The sequence below is a fragment of the Haliaeetus albicilla genome, chromosome 19, assembly GCF_947461875.1.
Source record: "Haliaeetus albicilla chromosome 19, bHalAlb1.1, whole genome shotgun sequence".
NCBI classification, from domain to species: domain Eukaryota; kingdom Metazoa; phylum Chordata; class Aves; order Accipitriformes; family Accipitridae; genus Haliaeetus; species Haliaeetus albicilla.
Genome location: NC_091501.1, coordinates 29,083,952 through 29,106,878, shown reverse-complemented (window position 1 = coordinate 29,106,878; position 22,927 = coordinate 29,083,952). Strand labels below are relative to the sequence as shown.

At 42.8% G+C, this 22,927-nt stretch overlaps 1 protein-coding gene across 16 annotated transcripts in view; it reads left to right on the top strand.

Moving 5' to 3' along the window:
- Nucleotides 1–22,927, top strand: part of PPFIBP1 (PPFIA binding protein 1) — a 117,753-nt gene that overhangs the window by 87,527 nt on the left and 7,299 nt on the right. For 3 of the 16 annotated variants that reach the window (XM_069807004.1, XM_069806993.1, XM_069806994.1), the window contains 15 exons: nt 306–338; nt 1,664–1,725; nt 2,441–2,525; nt 6,086–6,243; nt 7,183–7,313; nt 8,850–8,900; nt 10,081–10,141; nt 11,236–11,265; nt 12,451–12,631; nt 14,125–14,157; nt 16,450–16,591; nt 16,876–17,004; nt 17,674–17,824; nt 19,060–19,171; nt 19,321–19,409. In XM_069807004.1, coding sequence (XP_069663105.1) covers nt 306–338; nt 1,664–1,725; nt 2,441–2,525; nt 6,086–6,243; nt 7,183–7,313; nt 8,850–8,900; nt 10,081–10,141; nt 11,236–11,265; nt 12,451–12,631; nt 14,125–14,157; nt 16,450–16,591; nt 16,876–17,004; nt 17,674–17,824; nt 19,060–19,171; nt 19,321–19,409 — 1,448 coding nt within the window. The remainder of the gene's footprint in view (nt 1–305; nt 339–1,663; nt 1,726–2,440; nt 2,526–6,085; nt 6,244–7,182; nt 7,314–8,849; nt 8,901–10,080; nt 10,142–11,235; nt 11,266–12,450; nt 12,632–14,124; nt 14,158–16,449; nt 16,592–16,875; nt 17,005–17,673; nt 17,825–19,059; nt 19,172–19,320; nt 19,410–22,927) is intronic. The other 13 variants (XM_069807008.1, XM_069806996.1, XM_069807006.1 and 10 more) reach the window with 9 other exon arrangements.

Below are 22,927 nucleotides of genomic sequence, written 5' to 3'. Positions count from 1 at the left end.
TTTGCTAGTAAAGCGTTAGCTTAAGAGTGATCTCTTGGCATAAGCCTTTTCTGAGGCCTTACAAGTGAAAACATATAGTTGAAAAATATATCCTTGAGACAGGTAGTTTTGTATGAGAGCAGTGAGACTATTTTGTGTCATTAGGAAATTTAGCACTGGGGCAGTGCAGGGTGAAACCATGAACTGCTTGCTTCTGCAATAATAGTGAGGAATAGTTGACTCCTTAAGTATCAGTATGGTCTTAAAAGTTACGTAATGTCATAACCTTCATGCTAATTTCAAATCCAATGGATTTTCCTGCACAGATGAAAATTGTAAAAAGAAGCTCAAAGATAAAAGTAAGGTTTCTTGTGTCTTTCCACAAGCATTTGCATTTCAGAAGTGCTTTCCAGAATAGCTTTCTGCATGTGTTTGCAAAACTGCTTTAACAAACATTGTTAGGTTGCATCATCTATAACCCTTAGTTACGCTTACAGTAAAATTTGAGAATAAGGGTGATTATATCATACCTGAAATACAAAGTTTTCTGAAGAAAAGCTGGTAGACAGAGAAAGATTTGGTCTCAAGGAGACTCACAAAACAGTTGCCTCTCAATGCAATGCTGTCGCAATCCAGTAAACCAGATTTTCAGTTAGTATAACTGAGTGAAAATCATTGGAACTGGATCAGTTGCCGGTTTAGCCCAATGTGTCCAAATGTCTTTCATCTAGAAAGCCAGCCAGGCAGCTTGTTTTATTCTTGCATTTAATTAAGGAGGAAAATGTTCTTCCCACTCTGTTTGTTTTCCAAGAAATTTTAGGAAGTTAAGGTAAAATGCTTTCTTGCCTGTGAATTTGGCCACCTCCTTATGTTTGTGATGAAATTTAAAGTTTACTTCATTTATGCAAGGTAGATTTTTAGCAAAAATTGAGATATTTCCATTCTTTTTGAATTTCTAGTCCAGAACCCCTCCAAAATCTAACCTTGTTAGAACATATATGTTTCTATGTATTTATACTTCTTTGTAAATAAGGATTCTAGATGAAGCACAGAACACTGTCATTTCTAATGGGGACCTTTTCAATGTCTGAACTACAATATATATTCTAGCATGACTGCTTATCACAGCAAATACTTGTATCATTCCATTGTGCTATGCTCATTTCTACATCCATACTGAATTAAGACTAAGCATCACTGCACAATGCTTTCTTCATCATATCCATTAATCCTGTTGCTTTGTATAGTGGGTTTTTGAGATGCCATCTGGGCTGTTTGTTGACTGTTGTAATGAGGATGTGTTTTATTGCACTCCAAATGTATTATTTTATATTTTGGACTTTTTGTTTTGCAATTATTTGATTATTTGAAAGATGGAGATTATGAAAGTCAAGCAGTAGTTTTACTCTTGACTTTTCCATTTTCCTAAGGCTGGGGGGTAGGTAAGGAAATTTCCTGAATTTCATCATTTCCTTGATAAAAATGTCAGAAAAAAGATTTTGAAGAAAAAGGGTTTTCTTCTATATATTTCCATCTAAAATAGAATTTAAGTGTCTTATGTTTTGTCTTTTAATTTGTAAATTTACTTTCAGATATTACTGAGTTGCTTCTAGGTTTTTTGTTTTTCTTATTTCCTTACACTGTCTGATTTAAATTGACTTAGAGAACTGTATTGTGTTTTTAGATATAGAAGTACAGAAAATGAAGAAGGCGGTAGAATCTCTAATGGCAGCAAATGAAGAAAAGGTAGCAAAGTCATTATTTTTTTGGTAATCATTCATCAGATTGAGTTAAATCTTGAAAAAAATCTTCACATATGACCTTGTCACAATTCAATTAAAAAATTAAATTGTAAGAATCAATGATTCACTGTAGTAAGAAGCACTGCAGTGCCTTTAAGGGACTGTAACTGAGCATTTATGAGCTCTATCGCATGTACACAGAGTCCTTATATTGTTGTGTCATTCAATTCAGTGCAGCTGTGATTTACACTGTGTTCTGAAAATGTAAAGAGCTCCATACAAGTCCCATGAGATATCACAGGCTGCGTTTCCAAAAGGGCTTCCTGTAAAGTACGAATTGTTTTCATGTATGATTTTGCACATTCATATGCATGTGCATTTTGTAGGATGTTTTCTTTTGATCACCAAAGCCCTAAATCCTTTGATTACTCCTTTCTTTGTACATGACAAATTTATTATACTCTACCTTTGACTTAACAAGGGAGCTGAAATCCACTTTCAAGGCTGGGACAATTCTAGTGATTAACCAGATGATCGTTTCTGCTAAATACAAGTTTCAATATTTTCAAAGCCTCTCGGAGTTCTTGGTCCTGTCCCATCCACACATCCCATTTCTTCTAGTCCCACAACCAATTAAACTGAAGAATATCTAGTATTTGTATTTGTTATTTTTGATTTGCTGAAGGAAGAAGCACAGTCACAACTTCCCTTTATTTTAGGATAGGAAGATAGAAGAGCTTCGGCAATCTCTGAATAGGTACAAGAAAGTTCAAGACATGGTGATATTGGCTCAAGGTAAAAAAGGTATTGTACAATCAAAAAAAATTTAAACTATGCTCTTATTTAAACACTAGGTGCATTGTGGTAGTGTTACATTGACTCCTAGACTTATTATCTTTGGAGGCATCTCTCAGGTAGAGTAAAAGCCAGGTCTTCAACTGGTGTGAACTGGTGCGAACTGGTGCATTGCCTTTTTTCTCCAGGCAGCTGCACATTTGGGTGCTGTCCCATTTATCATCTGGTAGTAGTAACTATTATTGTCATGTTGCTGATCTCCCCCTTGTAAAATTAGTCTGAATATGATAAGCTCCCAGGCTCTTTCCATAGCCTCCTGAAATGCCTTTCAGGGCTGGCTGCTACATTAACTGCTAAAAATTGCTGTTCCCCTCTCTTGCCTGTATTCCTGGGGAGGGGTTGGTAGCTGAGCAGAGCAGTGCCTGAGCATGCACATTCCTACAAGCCAAACCAGCACCGCCCCAGCGGCTGCGCACGCTGTAATAGCAATGCCCGAGAGCTGCAAAAATGTCTGTAGCAAAGTGGATGTGCTGCCAGGACTGTGTTACGATGACATGCCACATCTTTGGCATGTAATGAAGCCTTCACAAACCACCACGTGCAGCAGCTGTGGAATAGTTCTCCTTCCTTACTGTAGTTGGAGGCCAGGCTGGCTTTTCCTACCAGTTTTTTGTCACCCCCCCACCCCCCCCCCCCCAAAAGAAAAGGTCTTCTCTGCCACCAGATAATGAGCTTAACTGTGTGGCTGAAATGGTAGCTATAATGTATACCATAACGTATGTTCCAAGACTGGCGGAGGTTTCCAAATCCAGGAGCTTCTGATCCCCAAAGGCAATAAATGTTGAGGTGGTCATCAGTTTGATGTAATTGCATTGAATACCCTATCTCTCTCCTTTCTCCCTTAGAAGAAAATTAGAAGAAACACATGTAGAACATTACACTGAAATCATTCTGGGTTCTTCAGATGAAAACACTTAGATGTTAGAAAATTACCATATCCCTTTACAGCAGTAATCCTGCCCTGGTGGGGTTTTTCCCTGCATTATCCTGTTCTTTCAGCACTCAAGTTGCATTTTGTAGGTCACTGTCCTCTGAAAGACCTGTCCTCAACAAATTTTAGACATTAGCATTCTGGTAATATATGCATGTATAATATATGCACAACTCAAAAGTCTGTGCGTCCCAGTGTTGTATTACCACCTTATGGAAACCTCCTTTGTCACTGAGTCCTCTGAAGGCCAGAGAAGGCCAACCCAGCCTTCCACAGACCTCGAATTGACCCAGGCTCGTTAGCTGAGCTTCTTTAGGACAGACAAGGGCTTGTAGCTTTTGTTGGCCATGCAAATGTTGGAGGTGGATGACCTTCCTAGGAGAGGGATGTGGGAGCTCCCAGGGCTGAAGATTGTTATTAGCCAGAAAGGAGTGAGGAGGCACAATATGTATTTTTGTGGTGGGGGATTCACCTTTGGGCTTTTGGGCCAAGGCAGGCAAAGTAGATGGCAGAGCCCTATCTGGACATGCTGCCAAGACTGGGGCTAAGACTCAGGGAAAAGAGAGGTTCCTGGTGCCCCTCTGCTTCTGCCTGGCTTTTGAGAGGCCATCCCAGTGGGGAGGCGGTGATTACAGCAAGGAGATCCTGAGCTCTGCTCCTGAGGGCGCTGCTGTGGTTTAATGCCAGCCAGCAACTAAGCACCACGCAGCCGCTCACTCGCTTCCCCCCCACCCAGTGGGATGGGGGAGAGAGTTGTGAAAAAAAAAGTAAAATTCCTGGGTTGAGATAAGAACAGTTTAATAGAACAGAAAGGAAAAAGCTAATAATGATAGTAATAACAATAATAAAATGGCAATACTGATAGAAGGATTGGAATATACAAAACAGGTGATGCACAGTGCAATTGCTCACCACTCACTGACCAATGCCCAGTTAGTTCCTGAGCAGTGATTCCTCTGGGCCAGCTGCCCCCAGTTTATATACTGGGCATGACGTCACATGGCATGGAATACCCCTTTGGCCAGTTTGGGTCAGCTGCCCTGGCTGTGCCCCCTCCCAACTTCTTGTGCCCCTCCAAGCCTTCTCGCTGGCTGAGCATGAGAAGCTGAAAAATCCTCGATTTAGTATAAACACCACTTAGCAACAGCTGAAAACATCAGTGTGTTATCAACATTCTTCTCATCCTAGATCCAAGACATAACACTATACCAGCTAGTAGAAGGAAAATTAACTCTATCCCAGCCAAAACCAGGATAGGTGCCGGCTGATGTGCTGGGCTGCCTGAATGCCCTCGACCACAGTCCGCAGCCGCCTGTCCTGCTCCCCCAGGAGCACTGCAGCCCTGAGGTGGGTGCAGCGGTGGGCACAGGCAGCTTCTCCTAGTCCGGCGTCATGGACGTAAGCCTGGACGGGACCTGGCATGTGCCAGAGCATGCTGGGCTGAAAACTGCCTGTGGGCTTTGGATTTTGGTATGTAAGGACTTTTCCTTCCTCAAAACAACTGAGGGGCATTAAGGACATAGGTGCGTGTCTTCGATCTGCAAGGCTGGGAAAGCACGTTATCAGTGAGGGAAGAGGAAAGGTGGTGATGAGGGCAAAACACTGTGCCGAGTGTTGGAGGAGTCGCATTTTTTTGAATAGGTATGGCTCCTTCGTGCAGTGCTATGCCTTCAAAGACAGGAGGATGTTAAAACAGACCTCAGGTCTCTGGGAACTGTGCTTTCTGGTCAATTCATGGACCATGGACAGAGATTTCAGATGGTGAAAAATGGGCAGGAAAGGTTTTTGCTGTGAACAGACTTTGGCTTGTCTTTGCATCAGATCTTTGGCAATGAGTGCTAGGTTTCTGCTCACTTTTTAGAAAGTATTGGTTGCCTTGAACTTTTTCTTGTCAGTGTCAGCACTCTGGTATCAATGGCAAGTGTGGAAATCCAAGCCTTTTGGTAGTACTGAGGTAGCTCAGGATCAGCGAGTTGCTCGCTGGGAGCAGAGGATGCCAGATACTGGTGCAGTGGGGCTACGGCATTAACTGAATGAGACACACGCAGTTTGTGGCAGTCTGCAAATATAATGTAGTAACTTAAAAGCTGGTGTTAGACTCTTGGGCAGCGGGCTGCATTTTTCCTATGGGTAACTTGAAGATACCGTAGAGACATCTTAAGTTTCAGGCAGATTTGACCTCCTGGTCTTTCCCTAGTGAATAAGGGAAAAGAAGTATTTAGAATGAAATTCCAGAACACGGGACAGGAAATACCTACTCCAGTTTATTCAGCTTGTTGAAACTGATCCCACTAAATGCCCTGAGGGTATTTGCTGGGCTTTTTGCTGTCAGATGTATGTCCTTCCTCTGCTCCAACACTGCTATGTTTTGGTGATTGAATTGGGAAGTGATATTTGTCAGTGACTCCCCTTCTTCTATTGTAGTCTGTCCTAAAAAACCAACCAACCAACAAAACAAACAAACAAAACCTTAGCTTCTTCCCTTTTTGGTCCATAAATGAGCATACCTTGTGTGGGAGCGAGGGTCATCATGTATCCATAAGTAAAGCCAACAAGTTTCCATCTTCTCTCCCTTCAGGCAAGGAAAGTGATGGTGAAGACTTCTTGAATTCAGGGTCTGTTTCCACAGTTTTACTGGACACACCAAGTCTGACTGACCCAGAGAAAAGCCCATCCCCAACCCCAGTAACAGCATCGCCAATCCATGATGAGTTTAACATGAATATTCATGAAGAGGTATCTTTTTTTCTTCCTCATTTAATACCATCACTCCTTGAAAACATTGCTTGTGCTGGATTCATATTGCAGATGCCAAAACTCAAGTTTCTGAAAAGATCTTTTTCTGGGTTGCACAGTTTTTAGTAATGTCCCATATCCTTTTGGAGAATGTAGTTTTCTTGTGAAAGCTGCTGAGGAGTTTCATTTGAGTTTAAATTTATTTTTCTTAATCATCAGATGGGATCAGGAGACAGCAAATAGTTGTATTTGTCATGAGAATGGGTCTAAACTACTTTTCCTATCAAACATAGAAATTACTTTTCATATCAAACATAGCTGTTTTAGGAGCTGCATTTAATTTGTCAGGAACCTGAAGTAAACATCTTGGGACTTATTAAATATATCCTGTCATATTTAAAAGGATGCAGTTATCATTACATCCATTCAGTTAAATGGTAGGTAGGTTGTGGTCCAATGTCTGATTTTTACAATCACATTTTCCAGTAATAAAACTATAGATCTCTCCTCTTAAAGGTCTGAGAACAGGGACTTGACTTGCTTAACTAAACAGCATGAACACACCATGAAGAAGACCAAATTGAATTAAATGTTTGACAGCTTTTTGGTATTCTCTGAGTGGCTGAGGACAGGAGTAAACCTGAAAAGTGAACTACCCTTCATGGGGTCTCTGGTGGAGATAGATTTAGCAGGCAGCTTTGGGAGACTTGCGAGACTTTTGTCTATGCTGTAGCTTATCTGTGCAGTGATTAGTGTTCTGTCTTCAGTGCCATCTTTCAAGTAGTATATCATTGTATTACAACAGAAAGAAAAAAAATCACTTTTAAAAATCTTATTTCAGATCCTTCTTTTCATAGTTTATCTGTTACTCTTTTTTTCATTTATGAATGCTTAATTTCAGCTCAAAACAGTGTAACATGTATTCTTCATTCTCTTTAGAATTCCTTACAGATCCACACCAGTATTTTACAGATTTCAATCCCTTCTTTTTCATCAACATCCAAGAGTTCAGAAACTGTTGCAGAGAAGGTGAAAACCCAGCCTAGGCCAGATCCTGCAAGTGAAAAGAGGTATTATTGTTTCCATGTATTTTTCAATTCTAAATCCAATATTCTGTGGCATTTAATGAGAGTAATAATCTGTCAGTTACTGTATTGTCAAGTCATTAAGTCAGTTAAACAAGGCTAGCATTCACTTGACTAGCTATAGCAAACTAAGCTTATGTTCGTGAAGTGCATTGATTAGATCTTTTCAGTAAGCAAGGATTAGTATGCTGTTGCTTGTAGCAGCACTCATACTTTATACCAGCTGCTTCGCAAAAATGAACAGAAGGAGGGAAAAACTGATCTAATATAATGAAGGACACAGAATCGTTATTTTTATCTAGGTTTACATCATCTAGGTATGGCTGAGATAGTGTTGGCTGTGCTAGCACAAATGCATTCCTGGTGATTTGCATTCAAACATTTTCCACAGTTGCTTAAAGGCTGGTGTAAGGCACTGCCAAAACTCCAGCAAAAGGACTGTCTGCCTCTAGCCTGGAGCTGTTAATGAAGCCCCAGAAGGAGACCCAAGTGGCGTTTCAGAAGATCGGAGAAAGAGATACCCTTGCTGCTGTCCTTTGGCATGATGAGTTGCAAAGATACTTCTTCAGTCGCTCTTAGGAGAGCCCTGCCTGAGATTTTGAAAGCAGGACGAAATGCGTAGGCACAGTGTCCCAGGGACGCCGGGGTGGGGGTGGTGGCTGCACCCTGGGGCTGTGGCACCCAGGGGCCCGCATGCCTGAATGCAGCCACAGCCTCCTGGGTGAGAAGCAGCCGTGAATTCCCTCCAGCCTTTCTAAGCCTGCACCCTCCTTGCCCTGGTGAGGAAAGCTGGCCCCTGCAGATCTGGACTGGCACTGCCGGGAGTGCTGAAAAGCACACCAGACTCGCAGGGAGGCAAAGGCTGTGCTAGGGTTTTTTCTTCTGGGTCCAAATCCCTGGCTTTGTCTAAATGAGTATCAAATACTGAGAATCCAGAGGCAAGGAAATCTTGTTGGCTGTAAACCATCGTCGATCTCGATGTGAAAAATCAGTGCAAGCACAAGTTGATGTGTGATTTTTCCAGTTCCAGTCAAGGAAAGCATCCTATCCAGAAGACCAGCTTTGCTTGGTTTCTGCTGTGCTGTGCCTCATGCAGCTATAGCCACCACCAGCAGGGATTTAATCTGTGTCCCCTCTTGGAAAAAAAACAAACAAAGCATTAACCTGCAGCAAAATGCCCTGAGCTGTGGGTGACTCACAGGGAGCCGGTGACCTCCGCTGCTTGGTGCTGCTGCAGACCCTGCACATGCTGTAACCTCTGCATTTATTTGAGCTGAATAGTGCAGTGTTGTCATCACAGTGCAAGTTGTCTTCCCTGGGGCTCTTGAGCTCACCTTTGTCCTTTATCTTTCACAAGACTTGCCACCATAGAGGAGAAAATTTGCCATGTGTTAGTACTATAACAGCTGAAGTGAAAACAGGATTAAGGCAGGCTGAGATGATAGGATTTCTGCATCAGCAAGGTGTTTGAATGGGATCCCCAAATGCCTTACTTTTTTCATATCTTTTTTGCTTTTACAGTGAAGCAAGAACAGGTTCCTCCCCAGAAACTCAGCTGTGTGATAGTCCAGTGTAAGTATAATAATCAAAAATATTTAGGAAACATACTTACATGTGATCATTGACTTGAAACCCCCCCCAACGCACCCCCCATATTTTACATACACATGTAAATATGTCAACTAATTCTAGCCGAGATGATGTGTAGTGGTTGTGGTTTTCTGCTCATGTTCTATGGTTTTGTGATCATTATTTTCCAATGCTTTATCTGTGCACATGTGCAGTTAATTTCTTTTACATTGTGAAGCATCTCTAATTGGGTTGTAGACTGTCAATATACTTTGAAATTTACAGTTTTCTGTAGTATATGTGCACGTGATTTGCTTTTTTCTTTTGATAGTGGGAGGAAGGTGATCAGCTGACTACAATGAGAAAATAATTTTAATTTCTGCCACATAGCCATATTCCCTAGGGAAATGAGTGGGACTATTTATGAACTTGAAGTTGAGTCAAAGCAATTTGTTAGTAAGGAGCCTAAGTCAACAGGGTTTGTCTGGTGCACAGTGTGAGGTTCAGCAGCTGTTTCTATGTTGAGTGACTTAGTGCCACAAGAATATTCCCAAAGCCAAATTCTACTCCCCTTATATTGGTATAAAGATAGGTAACTTTGTAAAATTCAGTGAAGTTACTCTTAATTTATACCTGGTTGCAGGAAAAACTTTAATGGTAACTTTCTTTTCAACCAGACTTAAGTGTTCTAGACTGTAAATCCCACCAGAAGTTAGGGGATATCTGATCTGAAATGGAAAATGGAACTGAAGATAAAATACTAAAACACGCATGCTTGACTTAATATGCTTGGCTTCTTTAAGGATTAAATTAGTCAGAAGCCTGTTGCTAAAAATACTGGGTTTCATAGCTTTTGTTTATATCACTTCCTTTGCCTGTGTAACTTCTGGTTGTGCTTCTGAAAATACAACATTAAATAAGAAGCCAAAAATACCCAAAGGTAGGCATCATGTCACTGAGGCATTAGCAGCAGTAATTACAATGTGGAGGTTTTTACAGTATCTCATCAAATTGCGTGGGCTCTGATTAGTGCATTAATTGCCTTAATTCAAAATGTCTTTGTTTTTAGTATATCTCATCATGTATTTTAGTGCTTCCTTTCAAGCTGATTCCTGAGTGTGTGTTTATCTCAGCAAATTTAATTCCAGTAACTTGGCTTGGGTTTTTTGTGTCGTTGTTTCAGAACTTCCTCTCTGCAGAAGTCCAGCAGTCTGAGCAGTTTGAGAAAAGAGACATCCGAAGCGGTTGGTTTAGTCTCTTACTTCCTCCCATCCCCTTAGAAATAGGGGTGACGTCTCTGTTGCAGCAGTGACCCTGTGGACGCTCTGTTGCCGCCTTCTGAGAAATTCTGAGTCAGAGTAGGGCTGCTCATGTCGTGTGTTAGCTATGGTCACATACATGTGACATCTTCCAGATTTTATTAAAGGAGAAAATCTGTCCTTGAAAACACAGGTGCTTTTTTTTTTTTTTTTTTTTTGCATGAGGTGTTTACTTGAGAATCTGTTGCTGTGTTTTTCCTCAGATAATGAGGTGGGGGTTTTTTAGCTGATATGCTTTTCTGATTTAAGACAAGAAGAAGGTCCCACTACCACTTCCTACCCGTGTTTAAGGTGAAGAATTTTGGAAGGCCATGTAATTAATGCATTATAAAATACAGTCTGGGGTGACTATATGTTTTAGGTGGTTGGGAACAAAGTACTGAGCCTTTGTATGTCTGGTGATAGCTTCAGTTCAGGTCTCTTCTGAAGTGACCAAAAGCAGCTAGCCTCTAACAATATCACCAAATCAGGGCAATTCCTGTGCTCTTTTTTGACAGCCTAAGCTCCTAAAAGCTGAGTTCCCCAATACCCAAGCTGCTGAGCTGTGCCTTACAGCTCAGGAGGGATGTTGACAGAACTGAAAATGTAACCAGAATTTGATGATGAGAGCTAGAGTTCATTGGTTAGGGGTTTTTTTGTTTGTTTATTTGGACAGTCAAGGAGTGGAGGCTGTGGATGTTTTTACCTATTTGGCTTCTACCATGTCTGATTCCTGTTTTGGGTCCCCTCAGCCAGCTGTGCCAATTAGTGCCTTAACAGACTGCATGTCACTAATTATGTACACAGCTAATGTTTTACAAAGTAAACCAAAGCAACTGTATTGTCATGTTAGCTCACTGACCTCAAAGAAAGCAGGAATTAATCTGTGAAATACGGCTCTGAAGAGATTTATTTGGGGGCAGAAAAAATAGGCAGGGAAGGGTATTTCAGTCAGAATTTAACTCAGGGTAACCAAAATGAATTGAATACTGGCTATAAACCATGACTTGCTAAATGTCTGTCTTAATCTTTCCAAACAGGACAGAGACTCTGCACAGAAGCCAACAGAGGTAACGTGTGTGTGCGCACTCGTGCGTGTACATGGAGAAACACAGACAGTGAGCGGGTGTTGAAAGGCTCGGTTGTGTGAAATTGCGACATGCAGTTCCAGAGGGGGAATAGGAGACCTGCAGACAAAATAGTGAGGAGTGTATGTGATGGTTGTCACCGTCACTTCAGCGTCAGGCTTACAGTGTCTCGCACGTTCTTGTCTTCTCACACATGGATTATGTTTCAGTCTGGTTGAGCAGAAGGTTGCCATCTAAGCTAATGTTTCCCCCACATATTCTACCACTAGATAATTAGCAAAGCTAACCATTAAGTATTTTACTGACTCTGTAATTACCTTTGATTAGTGTCTCTTTAAAAACCTTTGGCTTTCCAAATGTGAGTAGCAACTGTGTTCCTAAAAAGACTGTCATTGCAGAACAGTTACCCTGCAGTACTGTATGGCCATAGTTTGCATGCAACAATTATTACCTATAGGAAGACCTGAGCAGGGACAACATACCTCAGATACCAGTCGTAAGGTGAATGCTGTATCAATTCAGTAAAAACCAAAGATCATATTTGGATTGTGAATGGGTTTGCTTCCTTCTTCTTTTAAAGAGACAGTGAAACAACCGGCAAGGTTAAAACTACTGCTTTAAATTGGTTAACTGGTGTGTCTGATGTCAGTCCTGACATTTATTCTTCTCACTTGGTATTTAATTTCCTCTCAGCTTTGGCAGTGGACATAGTCAATTAATCCATTAATTCTGAAATTGCAGAGCAGTGATAGACAAAAAAGAGCTGTCTGACACTTGGCAGAGAACCAATATACTGTGGGGGTCCCATCTCTCTCTTTGCTTCCCACTGCCCCTACAGCTACCAGTGGGGGAGACAGAAATCCTGGAAAGCTGGAAAAGTTCAAAGCCTTCCAGGACTGTATTTTTACCTTTTCCATGCCTGTAAGCCAGCCTTGCAGAAACTGAGAAACATCTTAGAGAAGACATGTTACTCTTAGAAGGCAGTGCTAGTAATCCTGCATCCTGAACATATTCAAATGAAGATCTTATTTATGTTTTCCTTTATGACTTTTACATTCTGTTTTCTCGTAGTAACAAATGAGAGCAACTCTCCAGATTATCTGCACTTTGCAGTCTCTCTCAAAAGGCCTTTTGCACTTCCCTGATACTGAATCTTTATTTCCCTAACTTCAGCAGGTTAAACCTCCTGCAGAAGGTAATAATTTTGCAACCCTCCCTCCAAAGTCTCCTTCTCATGGTGGCACAGGCGACGAGGATAGTTTTGGTACCCGTAAAGCCAGATCTTCGTTTGGACGAGGCTTTTTCAAGATAAAAAATAACAAGAGGACCGCGAGTGCCCCCAATCTGGGTAGGTATGATGCACCTGCATGCAGATTCTGTGCATTTTGAAGGGTCTTAACATCAGCTGTAGCTGTCTTAAGAAGTAGGAAGGCCAGCCTTAGTCTCACTGTGACTCGGTGGCACTTTTCTCAGTAGAATGTTTGGAAAATATCAAACAGCACCAAAAAAACCCAGAAGAAAACCTCACTGATGTAATGAAGTATTTGACCTGTTTCAACCTCTACTGTGATATCTCCCCTGGGACCTTGTAGTGGATTGCTGCTGTTTTGAAATGCTAGCTGTCCGGCCATAGTTCACACATGGGATTTGTGGGGTTTGTTTTCCCCTGGCTCCATCCTCAGTTTATCTTTCCTAAGATTTTCAGATGTACAAAAATGAGGCAGCAGCACTCAGTCTTCCTCTTTATTTTATGTGTATTTAAGCAGCTTAGCAAAAGAGATGGTGACAACAGGAACAGGATTGACATGTTATTCAAGCTCATGTTGATTTTTGGACCTGTAATGGGGGGGGGGGGGTATTTTGGTATTGTCATTTGATTACATTTGCACGTGACAAAGAAATAAACAAAATGTTCTGCTTAATGCAGAAGTCGCTGTTGCCACCAACTGAAATCCTACTTGCATTCACTGCTCTGCTATAGTGGTCTTTCCACTGTTCCAGTTCAAGCATGACGTGAGTCTGTGCATCAGATCTACTGCCATTCATCTAAAGTTTTTGGCTTTCTATTGCACAAGATTTAGGAATTTAGCTCTATCTTTCAGAAGCCTGAAGGGGGATAGCTTCTGCTTTGTTGAGCAGAAGAGTCTCCTGTTCTTACTTACTCAAAGATAATTTTAGAGTTTTGTTCAAAAGAAATAACATACCTACACATTTATTATACATTGCCCATATTTGCCTCTGACATACAGCGTGGGAACTTGTTAGCTTACTTGGAATAGATGTACAGTCTGTTCTGAGGGTTAGACTCTTTGCTTTGGTTTATTTCATGTGTGCTTTTGTGTAATCACTTGTTTCATCCTGAAATTAATTTGTCTAACAAAATGGAGTACTTGTGGCTGTCTTAAAGGACTGGAAGATGGGCCATCTAGATCAGGGTCCTGTGAATTTGAGTAAGTTATTTTGTTACCCAGATTTCAGTGCTTCCGTCTGTAAAGCTGGTGTCCATACTGCCACCTCATGGGAGCCTACCTGAGTCACTTGTCCAACGTGTCATGGAGCAAGTGACCTCCCTGCACCAAAGCGACTGTGGTGTTGTTTTACCCTCTCCACCACAGAGCTCTACTGCATTTCTTTTTTGTGAGAGGGGGATTAACAGTGAATTGGTAATCCCAATCTCTGTGTGAATTCAGCATTGCGTGTGGCGCATGTGTCTCATGTACCTCCCTCCTTTTGTCTTGTATTTTGCTGATGTAAGTTTTGAACTGTGTTTTACCTTGTCCCTCTGCGTGTTCTTTCCCGTTGTGCTGCGTGTGGTTATGTGCGTTGTTTGGATATCTGAAGATCGCAGTCGAAGTGCAAGTGCACCTACTTTAGGTATAGTAATCCTGCATGTCTGCCTGTACCAGCGCTGTGTTGTGACTGCTGCTAACAGCTGGTTATGGCCACACACTTTTCAAACAAGAACTAGACACCAGAGCTCTGCATCAAAACTTTTGTCCATCACTAAAAGGAATTTTCATGTAACATCTGCCCTCTGCTGAAAGTCAGCTGCACCATTTCTCAGTAACTGCTACTAATGAGAGAGATTGCGGGTTAATTTGCAGAGTCCTTTGCCGTAACTTTGTGAGCACAAAGTTACCCACAGACTGAGGTAGCAGGTGAGCAGCAGTGATGTTTAAATACGGGACACACCTTTGTGCTGTCATCTGTCCTGGAGTCCCTAGAAGAGCTTAAAGGGTGGCAAAGCAGGGAAAGAGGTATATTCCCCAGGCGTCCACTTAGGGGAGTTCTGGGGGGAAGGATACGTAATTCCTCTTCTAAGATGTAGTTTATTATATAATAAACAAATGAGAAATAATCGGGGCAGATGGGGATGGAGCTATTTGTGTAGTAAAAACCAGTCTTGTGTTGTGAGTGTTCCCTGGGTAGTTCTGGCAAGGGCAGGTAAGACCTGCAGGGTCTTGCCTTAGCAAGCAGAGCTGTGTCAGCTGGGGTGGTTGTGCAGCCACCCGGTGTGCCCCTCACTGACAAAGTGCTCTGGGTCCTCTCGGTTGCCTGTGCAACTTAAATGTTGGCTGTTTTATGGGGTTGTGTCAGTGCATGAAAAGGAGTGAGGTACAAGGAGCAAATGTTGCAATACCCGCAAATCTCTGCTACTAATGCACCCAACCTTGTCCTGGTATTCTCTCTCTAGAATGCTCTTTAAATGTGTTTTTTCTAAGCTAGCACTTTTTCTTGTACAAGTAAAGCAAAAACCACAACCGCAAAAGCCTGGTTTGACATTAGTGTTGTCTCTCACTGGCAGGATCCCATATTTGATAGTGGTCAAACCAAAGTGCCTGGAAATAATCTTTTACGTGACCTTGTTGCTTCACTGCAAGGTTTAACATCTAAAGTATTGATGGAAAATGGGACATGTTCAGGTGTATTCTGGCTGAATCATTTAAACTTTGCCCAGCAGAAAGATAGGCTGGCAAAGCCTGCAGTTTGTTGCTGTTTGTGGCACATTGTGGCCACCTCAGCATTAACTCTGTGACTTGAGACCATATGTCCCAGCAATATATGCTCTACCTTGATTTACCTAACTTGTTTGCTTTTCTCCTGGAACTCTGAGAGTCAATTTCAAAAACAAATGATGGTCATCTAATTACACAGCCATGTTAAAAGATGGTAAAAGTGGTTACAGGCCTGACTGTCAGCCTGCTGCAGGCTGCCTTGCCACGGTTGCTTCATCTGAACAGGCTCATGCTGATACTGTTCCCCAGCAAGTAAGTGGCGTAAACTCCCTGTGGTAGTTTTATTCAGCTATCTGGCACTTGCTGACACATCTCTGCTTACGTAGTCTAGTAGATATTGCAATTCTTTCAGTTTTCTTTTTAAATGATCTTAAAATAGTTTTCTTCTTTGTTAGTTTAGCTTTTGTGACAACTTCCCTTTTGGGGACAGGAGCCCTCAGGTTTGTTGTCATAGAAAACAACAGCTACAGATCAAAGATTCAGTGCTTTTAGAGTGGGTGGTAATGTTCAGGGTCTCTAATCAGAGATGCTTTGTGCATCACTCAGAAGATCCAGTTCAGACAGAGCCTAAACTCCATGGTGTTTCTCTGCAGAGGAACAAAATGTTCCACAATTTGCAGAAGCGAGGGGAAGAGGGCCCTCCTGCTCCTGGGGCAGGAGTTATTTGTTGCTGGAACTTCCTGGATGGGGAACTTATGGAAAACTGTGGGTTATTAGGAAAGATGCCTGCAGGGAAATTATTTATTTTTCTGTGCTTTGGGGACTCCTCTTTTGGTTCCCTGCCATTGCACTGAATTGTTTCTGGGCATCCATGTGCCTTGGCTCTGTCTGTGAAAGGACTGTAGGAGCAATCCCTGCAGAACAGTAAACTTGGGATTTAATTCACTGATTGATTCACGAGGTGTTTTTTGCCCACCTTGCATGCAAGGCACTTAACTGGCGCAGAGCATTCATTGCATTGGAGTGTTCCCAGTCAGGCCCATGAAGGAGCAACATGTGTTGTCTCTCCTGGATTTTCCCATCCCTCTCTGCCCCATTTTCTTAACATGGTGGCTCTCAATAATTTTAGCAAGAGTCATTCCCAAGTTCAGGAGTGTGTCTGTACAGTCCTGCACAAGTGGGTCTTGATGGGGCTTTTGTTTTCTAATAGCTGAAACAGAGAAGGGATCTGCAGATCACTTGGATCTGGCTGGCTTGCCCCCTCGCCCAAAAGAAATGGATAGTCTACAGATGACACCACCTTCTCCGGATTCCAAGAAAAAGGCCAGGGGGATCAAGAAGTTATTTGGAAAGTAAGTAAAAGATACAAAATGACCGTTCTCCAGAGCTGGGGCTTGCGCGGGGGGTTGCTGGGAATAAATACATCTTCCCTGTTTCCCCCTCCAACATGTGGCTCCATGGTTTTCTGTCTCAAGACCAGGAGCCAGGGTGGCATTTGAGAGAGCTAACAGTAGGTCAGTGGCAGGTAGAAGAAGAGCTACAAACCCTGTAGGAGATCTTGCCTATATTGGTTGCAGTAGTAGCAGCATGCCTTTTCCTTAGCCAAATGTGAATATGCTTTCTTCCTTTAAACTAGACTTAAAAGAAGTCAGTCTACCACCTTCAACCCAGATGACATGTCCGAGACAGAGTTCAAAAGAGGAGGGACAAGAGCAACTGCTGGGCCACGACTGGGCTGGTCTCGAGACCTGGGGCAGTCTCACAAGTAAGACGAGTGGTGCGGAGCGGGCTGGTGCTTGCCTTCCTGGCAGCTCTGGTCGAGTATGGGGTCCAAAGGAGAAGCACCGTGCAGAAACAAAACGTCCCCTCTCCTGGCAAATGGAAACCTGCAGATCCAGGCTGTTTCCTCCTTTGAGAGATGGATGGATGGTCTTTGCAGGGCTGAGGGTGGTTGGGTCGTGGGGTCCTGCTGCTGAGCGGAGCCTTCCTCGGTCATGGCTTCATAGGGGTGCAGCCGTGGGGCCATGTGGAGCAAGGCGTGAGCCTTCACGTGGCAATGACGGATATTCCTCTGGTACGTTTCCTGCCGCGCTTCTGGGGATTAAAGGCTGAAGTGAAATTTTATGGTCTCACTTCAGAGTTTTAGTCACGCTAGGTGGCAGAGGTGGCTCTCAGTAGCATTCATAGACCGTGGTTATTATGATAGCAGCAGGAGATCAGCAGCAATGAGCACTTCATGGTGCTAACAGTTCAGAAGTAGAGACACCCTCTTCCTCACGAGGCTCACCTAACAGCCAACCGTGATGCACATTCTCCCCCGGCGATTGTCCCAACTTCCACAAAATACTCATAAATTAGCCTTAGGTTTTGGTTTTATTGTTATGTATAATTTGAGGCACAGGATTTATCAGTCTTTCTTTGGTAAAATCTGTAGTGAGCTGGACATGCCATTTGCAAAGTGGACGAAGGAGCAGGTTTGCAGCTGGCTCCAGGACCAAGGGCTAGGCTCGTACATAAGTAATGGCAAACACTGGATACTGTCCGGGCAAACACTTCTGCAGGCTTCTCAGCAGGATCTGGAAAAGGTGAGAAACACTGGAAACACTGCTTTCAGTTAAACATACAAAAAACCTGCTACTTCTATGCATGTAAATCATGTCTGTAAGGTGTACCCAGTAAAAATAAAAACATAAACAAGACGAGTGTTTAAAATATTGTCATCTGCAGTGATGCCAAATCCATTTCTTTTTAGTGGAAGTTTCATAGAAATATAATGCTCTGTAATGAAACTAGTAATTACAAATATGTGATTTAACTTCATTAAGCATGGACATATTAATCGGCTATGCCACTTTCTAAAAATATGCATGCGAGAGTGCCTCATTATCATGGGTTTGTAGCCCTGATTCATTAGCACTTATATATGGTACACTCTTTATGCCTGTGTGAGAAGGGTGTAAAAAGCTGCTCATTTGGTCTGATGGTATTTTCTGCCCAGTTTACACAGAGAGGAGTGAGGACTTGTTACACACAGGGTGATCAGTCTGTTTGTCTTAAATCATTAATTTTTTTGTCTTTTTTCTAAAACTAGAAACAGAAAAAAAGTTGATTCAGTTTATGCTTTGAACCCACAGTATTGGCTAACATTTGAATTTTCAGCTTTTAAAAAATCCCTCTCCTCACCAAATAGTAAGCTCATTTTCTCAATTAGGCAGTAAGCTGATTCAAAGTTGTGGTTATACTACAATTGGAATAAGAAAACTATCATATGAACATACTGGCTTGTAATAGTGTTATCAGAGGTACCATTAACTAGAAAGCACTGGTGAAATTGTATAGGGGATTGAAGAGATCCTGGAATGGCTGCACTTGCACCTAAATTGGGGATGGTGTTATGCATTTGAAAGCGTTATTAAATTTCAGTAATTCCTGGGACCTTCATATGCTCTTAACTAAATAATTCTTTTAACCTTACCTGCCTAAGTGGGAGGGAAGGAAGTAATCCCATCAAGTATTTTTCTGAACGCTAACATGGTTTATATTGTGGGATTTTTTTAACCTGATATGAGAATATTGTGGCTGACATTTTTATGCACTTTGGAATCCACCACGTTTTGAAATTAATCCACCACAGTGAGTGGATCTTTCCCTAGTGCTGAACATGTGCTAAAATGATGCTGATATTCAGCAAATAGAAAATACACCTGCCAAGTCACCAGCAAGTGCTGTGTGCAGTGTGACTCAAACCATTTGTAATTCAGCAGAGGGAGAAATAAAATACAGTATTGTCTCTAGGTTTGCTGCTTCATTCCTTTCACAGGAGCTTGGGATAAAGCACCCATTGCATCGGAAGAAGCTTCAGCTTGCTCTGCAGGCACTCGGATCTGAAGAGGAAAACAATCATGGAAAACTGGATTACCACTGGGTTACCAGTAAGATTTTTATTACATACTGAAGCAGTACCTTTAGGTAGGGGTTCCTAATCATGGCTAATTTGGGGCTCAGAGAAAATGGGAAGAACACTAACTGGTCCTAGGTAACTTGGCTACCACACTAACATGAGTGTCTGTCTCTGCCTTAGGGTGGCTGGATGACATTGGCCTCCCCCAGTATAAGACCCAGTTTGATGAAGGAAAGGTGGATGGCCGAATGCTCCATTACATGAGCGTGGTGAGTCAAAGGCTTTTCTTTTCCTGACATCTTTTTCATGTTCTTGGTTTCTCCCCACTTTAATGCACGCTGGCATACCTCCATATAGCTCAGTAAAGACCAGGTGAGACTAGAGAGACCTGCTTTCACTATGCTTAGATATTAAATGCACATAACACCCTCCAACCTCTCAATCCCAGCCTCCCTGTCCCTCCTGCTCCCTTTGGGTCAATTTGCCAGTGACAGCAACCTTTTGTGCACCCCACAGCACAAGCAGCCGTGTCCTACCACGCACTTCTGTGAACAGCCTTCTCCCCTTCCCACGTTCACCTCCTCTCAGCTGCCCCCAAGCCTTTCCTGGCAACAGCCCCAGCCCCAAATGCGCTCCTTGCCCCTGCTATATGTCGGGGGGAAGAGGGGTCCAGGCAGCATCTGGTCCCAGGAGACAGCTGGCTGCGGCTGGGGAGGAGGCACCACCATTGCTACCTCTCTTCCCCTCAGCCCTCCCGCTGGCCAAATGCCAGCTGGCCCCACAAGTGGGGTGCCCAAGGGGCTCTGCGGCTGCTTGGGCAGCTCTTGGGTCTCAGACAGCCATTCTGTCTGTCCGGGAAGAGCAGGACCAGACGGGCATCTTGGGGGGGTCCAGTGGCTGCAAAGAGCCAGAGAGCTGGATCACGGTGATCTGGCTTGTAGCTTCCTAGAGCAGAAAGTCGGTGCCTGCCTGGAAGCCAGCAGACCATGTGTGCATTACTCTGGGCTTGTGTTGGAAGTTTTAAAGAGGAACGTAGAAGTGCCACATGGTCGCCATCTCTGCCTGTGAGTTTTGCCCCAGGTGACTAAATCTACTGAAAGGAAGCTAAAGTTGGAGCTTGCTCTTAGTCGCTTTTGCAGCATCGTAGAGGCTACTCCTATGCACATGCAATGTACCAAAAGTACAGACTTCTCTCCAACAGCTAAACATCTTGTGTGTCCCATTGGACTTCCTGACGATAATTTCAAAGCTGTGGAATGGCTCATGAATCAGGTCTGCAAATTTTCTGGGTGCTTGTAGGGAGAAGGCTGAGGGAGGTTAGTGTCAGAGGCATTGGTACTGCTAAAAGGATACGCCGGAATGGCATATTTGTCTGTGCGCTTCATTGCAGTGTTTAAAGAACCCCTTGAAACTGTAGTGGGTGTCCTGTGTTAAGCTAATGCTAATAGCTGTAACCTATAGAAAACAGAAGGCCTGATACTACTACTCACCTGCAAGTATTTCCTATATTTTTTCCAGCTTTAAAGATATTATCTTAAGGTGGAAGAGCAAACATAATAAGCAAGAGCCCAGAGTCATGCGTGAGAAATGGGCATTCTTGTGCTTAACAGTTGTGTATGACACTGATGTGCTCAGGCAGCATTTGCACGTCCACAAAAGTGCAAATTCTGTGGTCACAGTTCAGGCAGCTGGGCCTTTGCTGTTCAGGTTGTTATTAATTAATAGAAATAGGTGGAATTTTTTTCTTCAGTGAGCAAACATTCGGTGTGCTTACCTATTCATGTGGATGCTTAGGTGAAGAAAACCCAGGCAATTTCCTTTGAAGAAAACTGCAGTTTTAAGAACCAACTTGTTTGAAAACAGGCTACATTTAACAGCTTTTGCATAATGTATTTCAAAATGCTTAGCACCAGCGTCGGCTCCCCACTTTACTGCTGGTCAGGTGAAGTCAACCCAGCAGGTTTCCTTTGTGTAAGGTCTCAGGTAAGATGAAATAAGACCTTTGTTCTTCTCCGGAGACAAAAGTGCAAACTAAGCATCGCTAATATTAATTCCTTCTGTATAACAAAGAGGAAATCGATCACACTCCTTTTCTCTCATGAGCCATGCCATGGGCAGAATAAAAGTTACCTTTTTATGCCATATTTGCATGTATTTTATATAGGCTTTACAGTCGCACCGGGAGAAAGCCGAGGGTTGATCCATCTAACTCTCCTCCTGTAAGACAAGCACGGCGCTGCTGAGGAACTGCAGCTGCTGCCCAGAACTGACATGCCTCAGCTACCTGGCATGACTTTGCTGTTGACTCCATTTCAGTCAAATGTTAAATACTCACTGCTTGTGTAGTGGGGTTTGGTGTTTGTTTCCTTCAGTTCTTTTGAGTTCAGACATTAATATAAAAGTAGGAGGCAGTTTATTTCTTCTGGTTCTTAAGTCTTGGAGATCTGATGCCAGTAAGCTCCATTGAGCTTGGTCTTGTGTTGAGAGACTTTGCTACCACTGTATTAACTGGATGAGAATTGAATACAGATGAGACGCAGCATAGGCTGTAATGTAAGGGAACTTGTATTTTTAAACAGTCAGTCTTTTTTGTATTAAAAAAGAAAGAAAAGTGAGAGGTGGGCAGAGAAGGGATGTGTAGCAGAAGCTTTGCCTTTTAAAAAGGTATTCTTCCTGTCACTTCCCTTTAATTGTAGATCACTAGGGATATTTTTAGACAGAGTTTAACCATCAAATTATAACAACAGATTCAGTGTAAATGACCAACTAAATACAACTGTATGCAAAGTATGAAAGTAATACTTTTAAAAATCTCGTGAAGTTACCCTGACTCAAAATAAATAATAGCAAATATTTGTTATTTTATAATGAATAAAATAGCAAACCATGACATAGAAACTCTACTCTTAGATTCATCATAAGGTTAGCCGAACGCAATGAAACGTTCAGGTAAGCAAAAAATCTAGTCATAAATGTTCCGACAAAATAAAGTCTAATATTCATAACACATAAGTAATACTAAAACATATGAAGCCACGTTAACCCTGGCACAAGGACGCATAAATTTATCTAAGTCAGCCAACTTGCACCAGCAGAGAACTGGACTTTGAGACACTTAATGGCACAGTTAGGACTGAATTACAACTGAAGAGCCTACTTTGGCAGGAGTGCAAGTCCCGCAGCATGTGACCCTAGTTGCAGCGCAGGGGAGGTTTTTCTTTCGTAGCACTCCTCTGGAGCGACAGCAGCAGCAAGCAAGCTGGGAAGTCTAGCTGGGCCTGTCACATAGTCCTCCTTACAAGCTTTTCATGGCTGGGCTCCCTAAATCAGGGAGAATCTGATTATTTGGGGTTTGAAATGCTAAATTTCTGGGGCTAGACATGGCCAGGATTGAGCTTTTGGAGGGAGAACCCGCTGCTTTTGTTAGAATCACTGATGCATTGCAGGGAGGAGCGTGGCCGTGCCTTTGCAGGCTCTTGCCCTGCAATGTGTGAGAAGTGGCTTATCCCATGCTGAAAATGGTGCGTTGTAAAGTGTGCGGCCAGGTTGCCTCGTGGTGCCTCATCACAGAGCCAAGCCGCAGGCTGCCTGCGTATCCAGCGTGCTCCTTTGGCACACGTGAGGGGGAACTGGTGCTCCTGGCCCACCTGCCCTCCTTCCTCAGACCGTAGCGGGTGCCTGCACAAGGTAGGAGCTACAAAGTGATGGTGAGCTGGGGCCAAGGAGGCTTAAGGTGAGCCCCTCCGCAGCCTGGGTATAGTCACCCTTTCCATCATTCCATCACTTG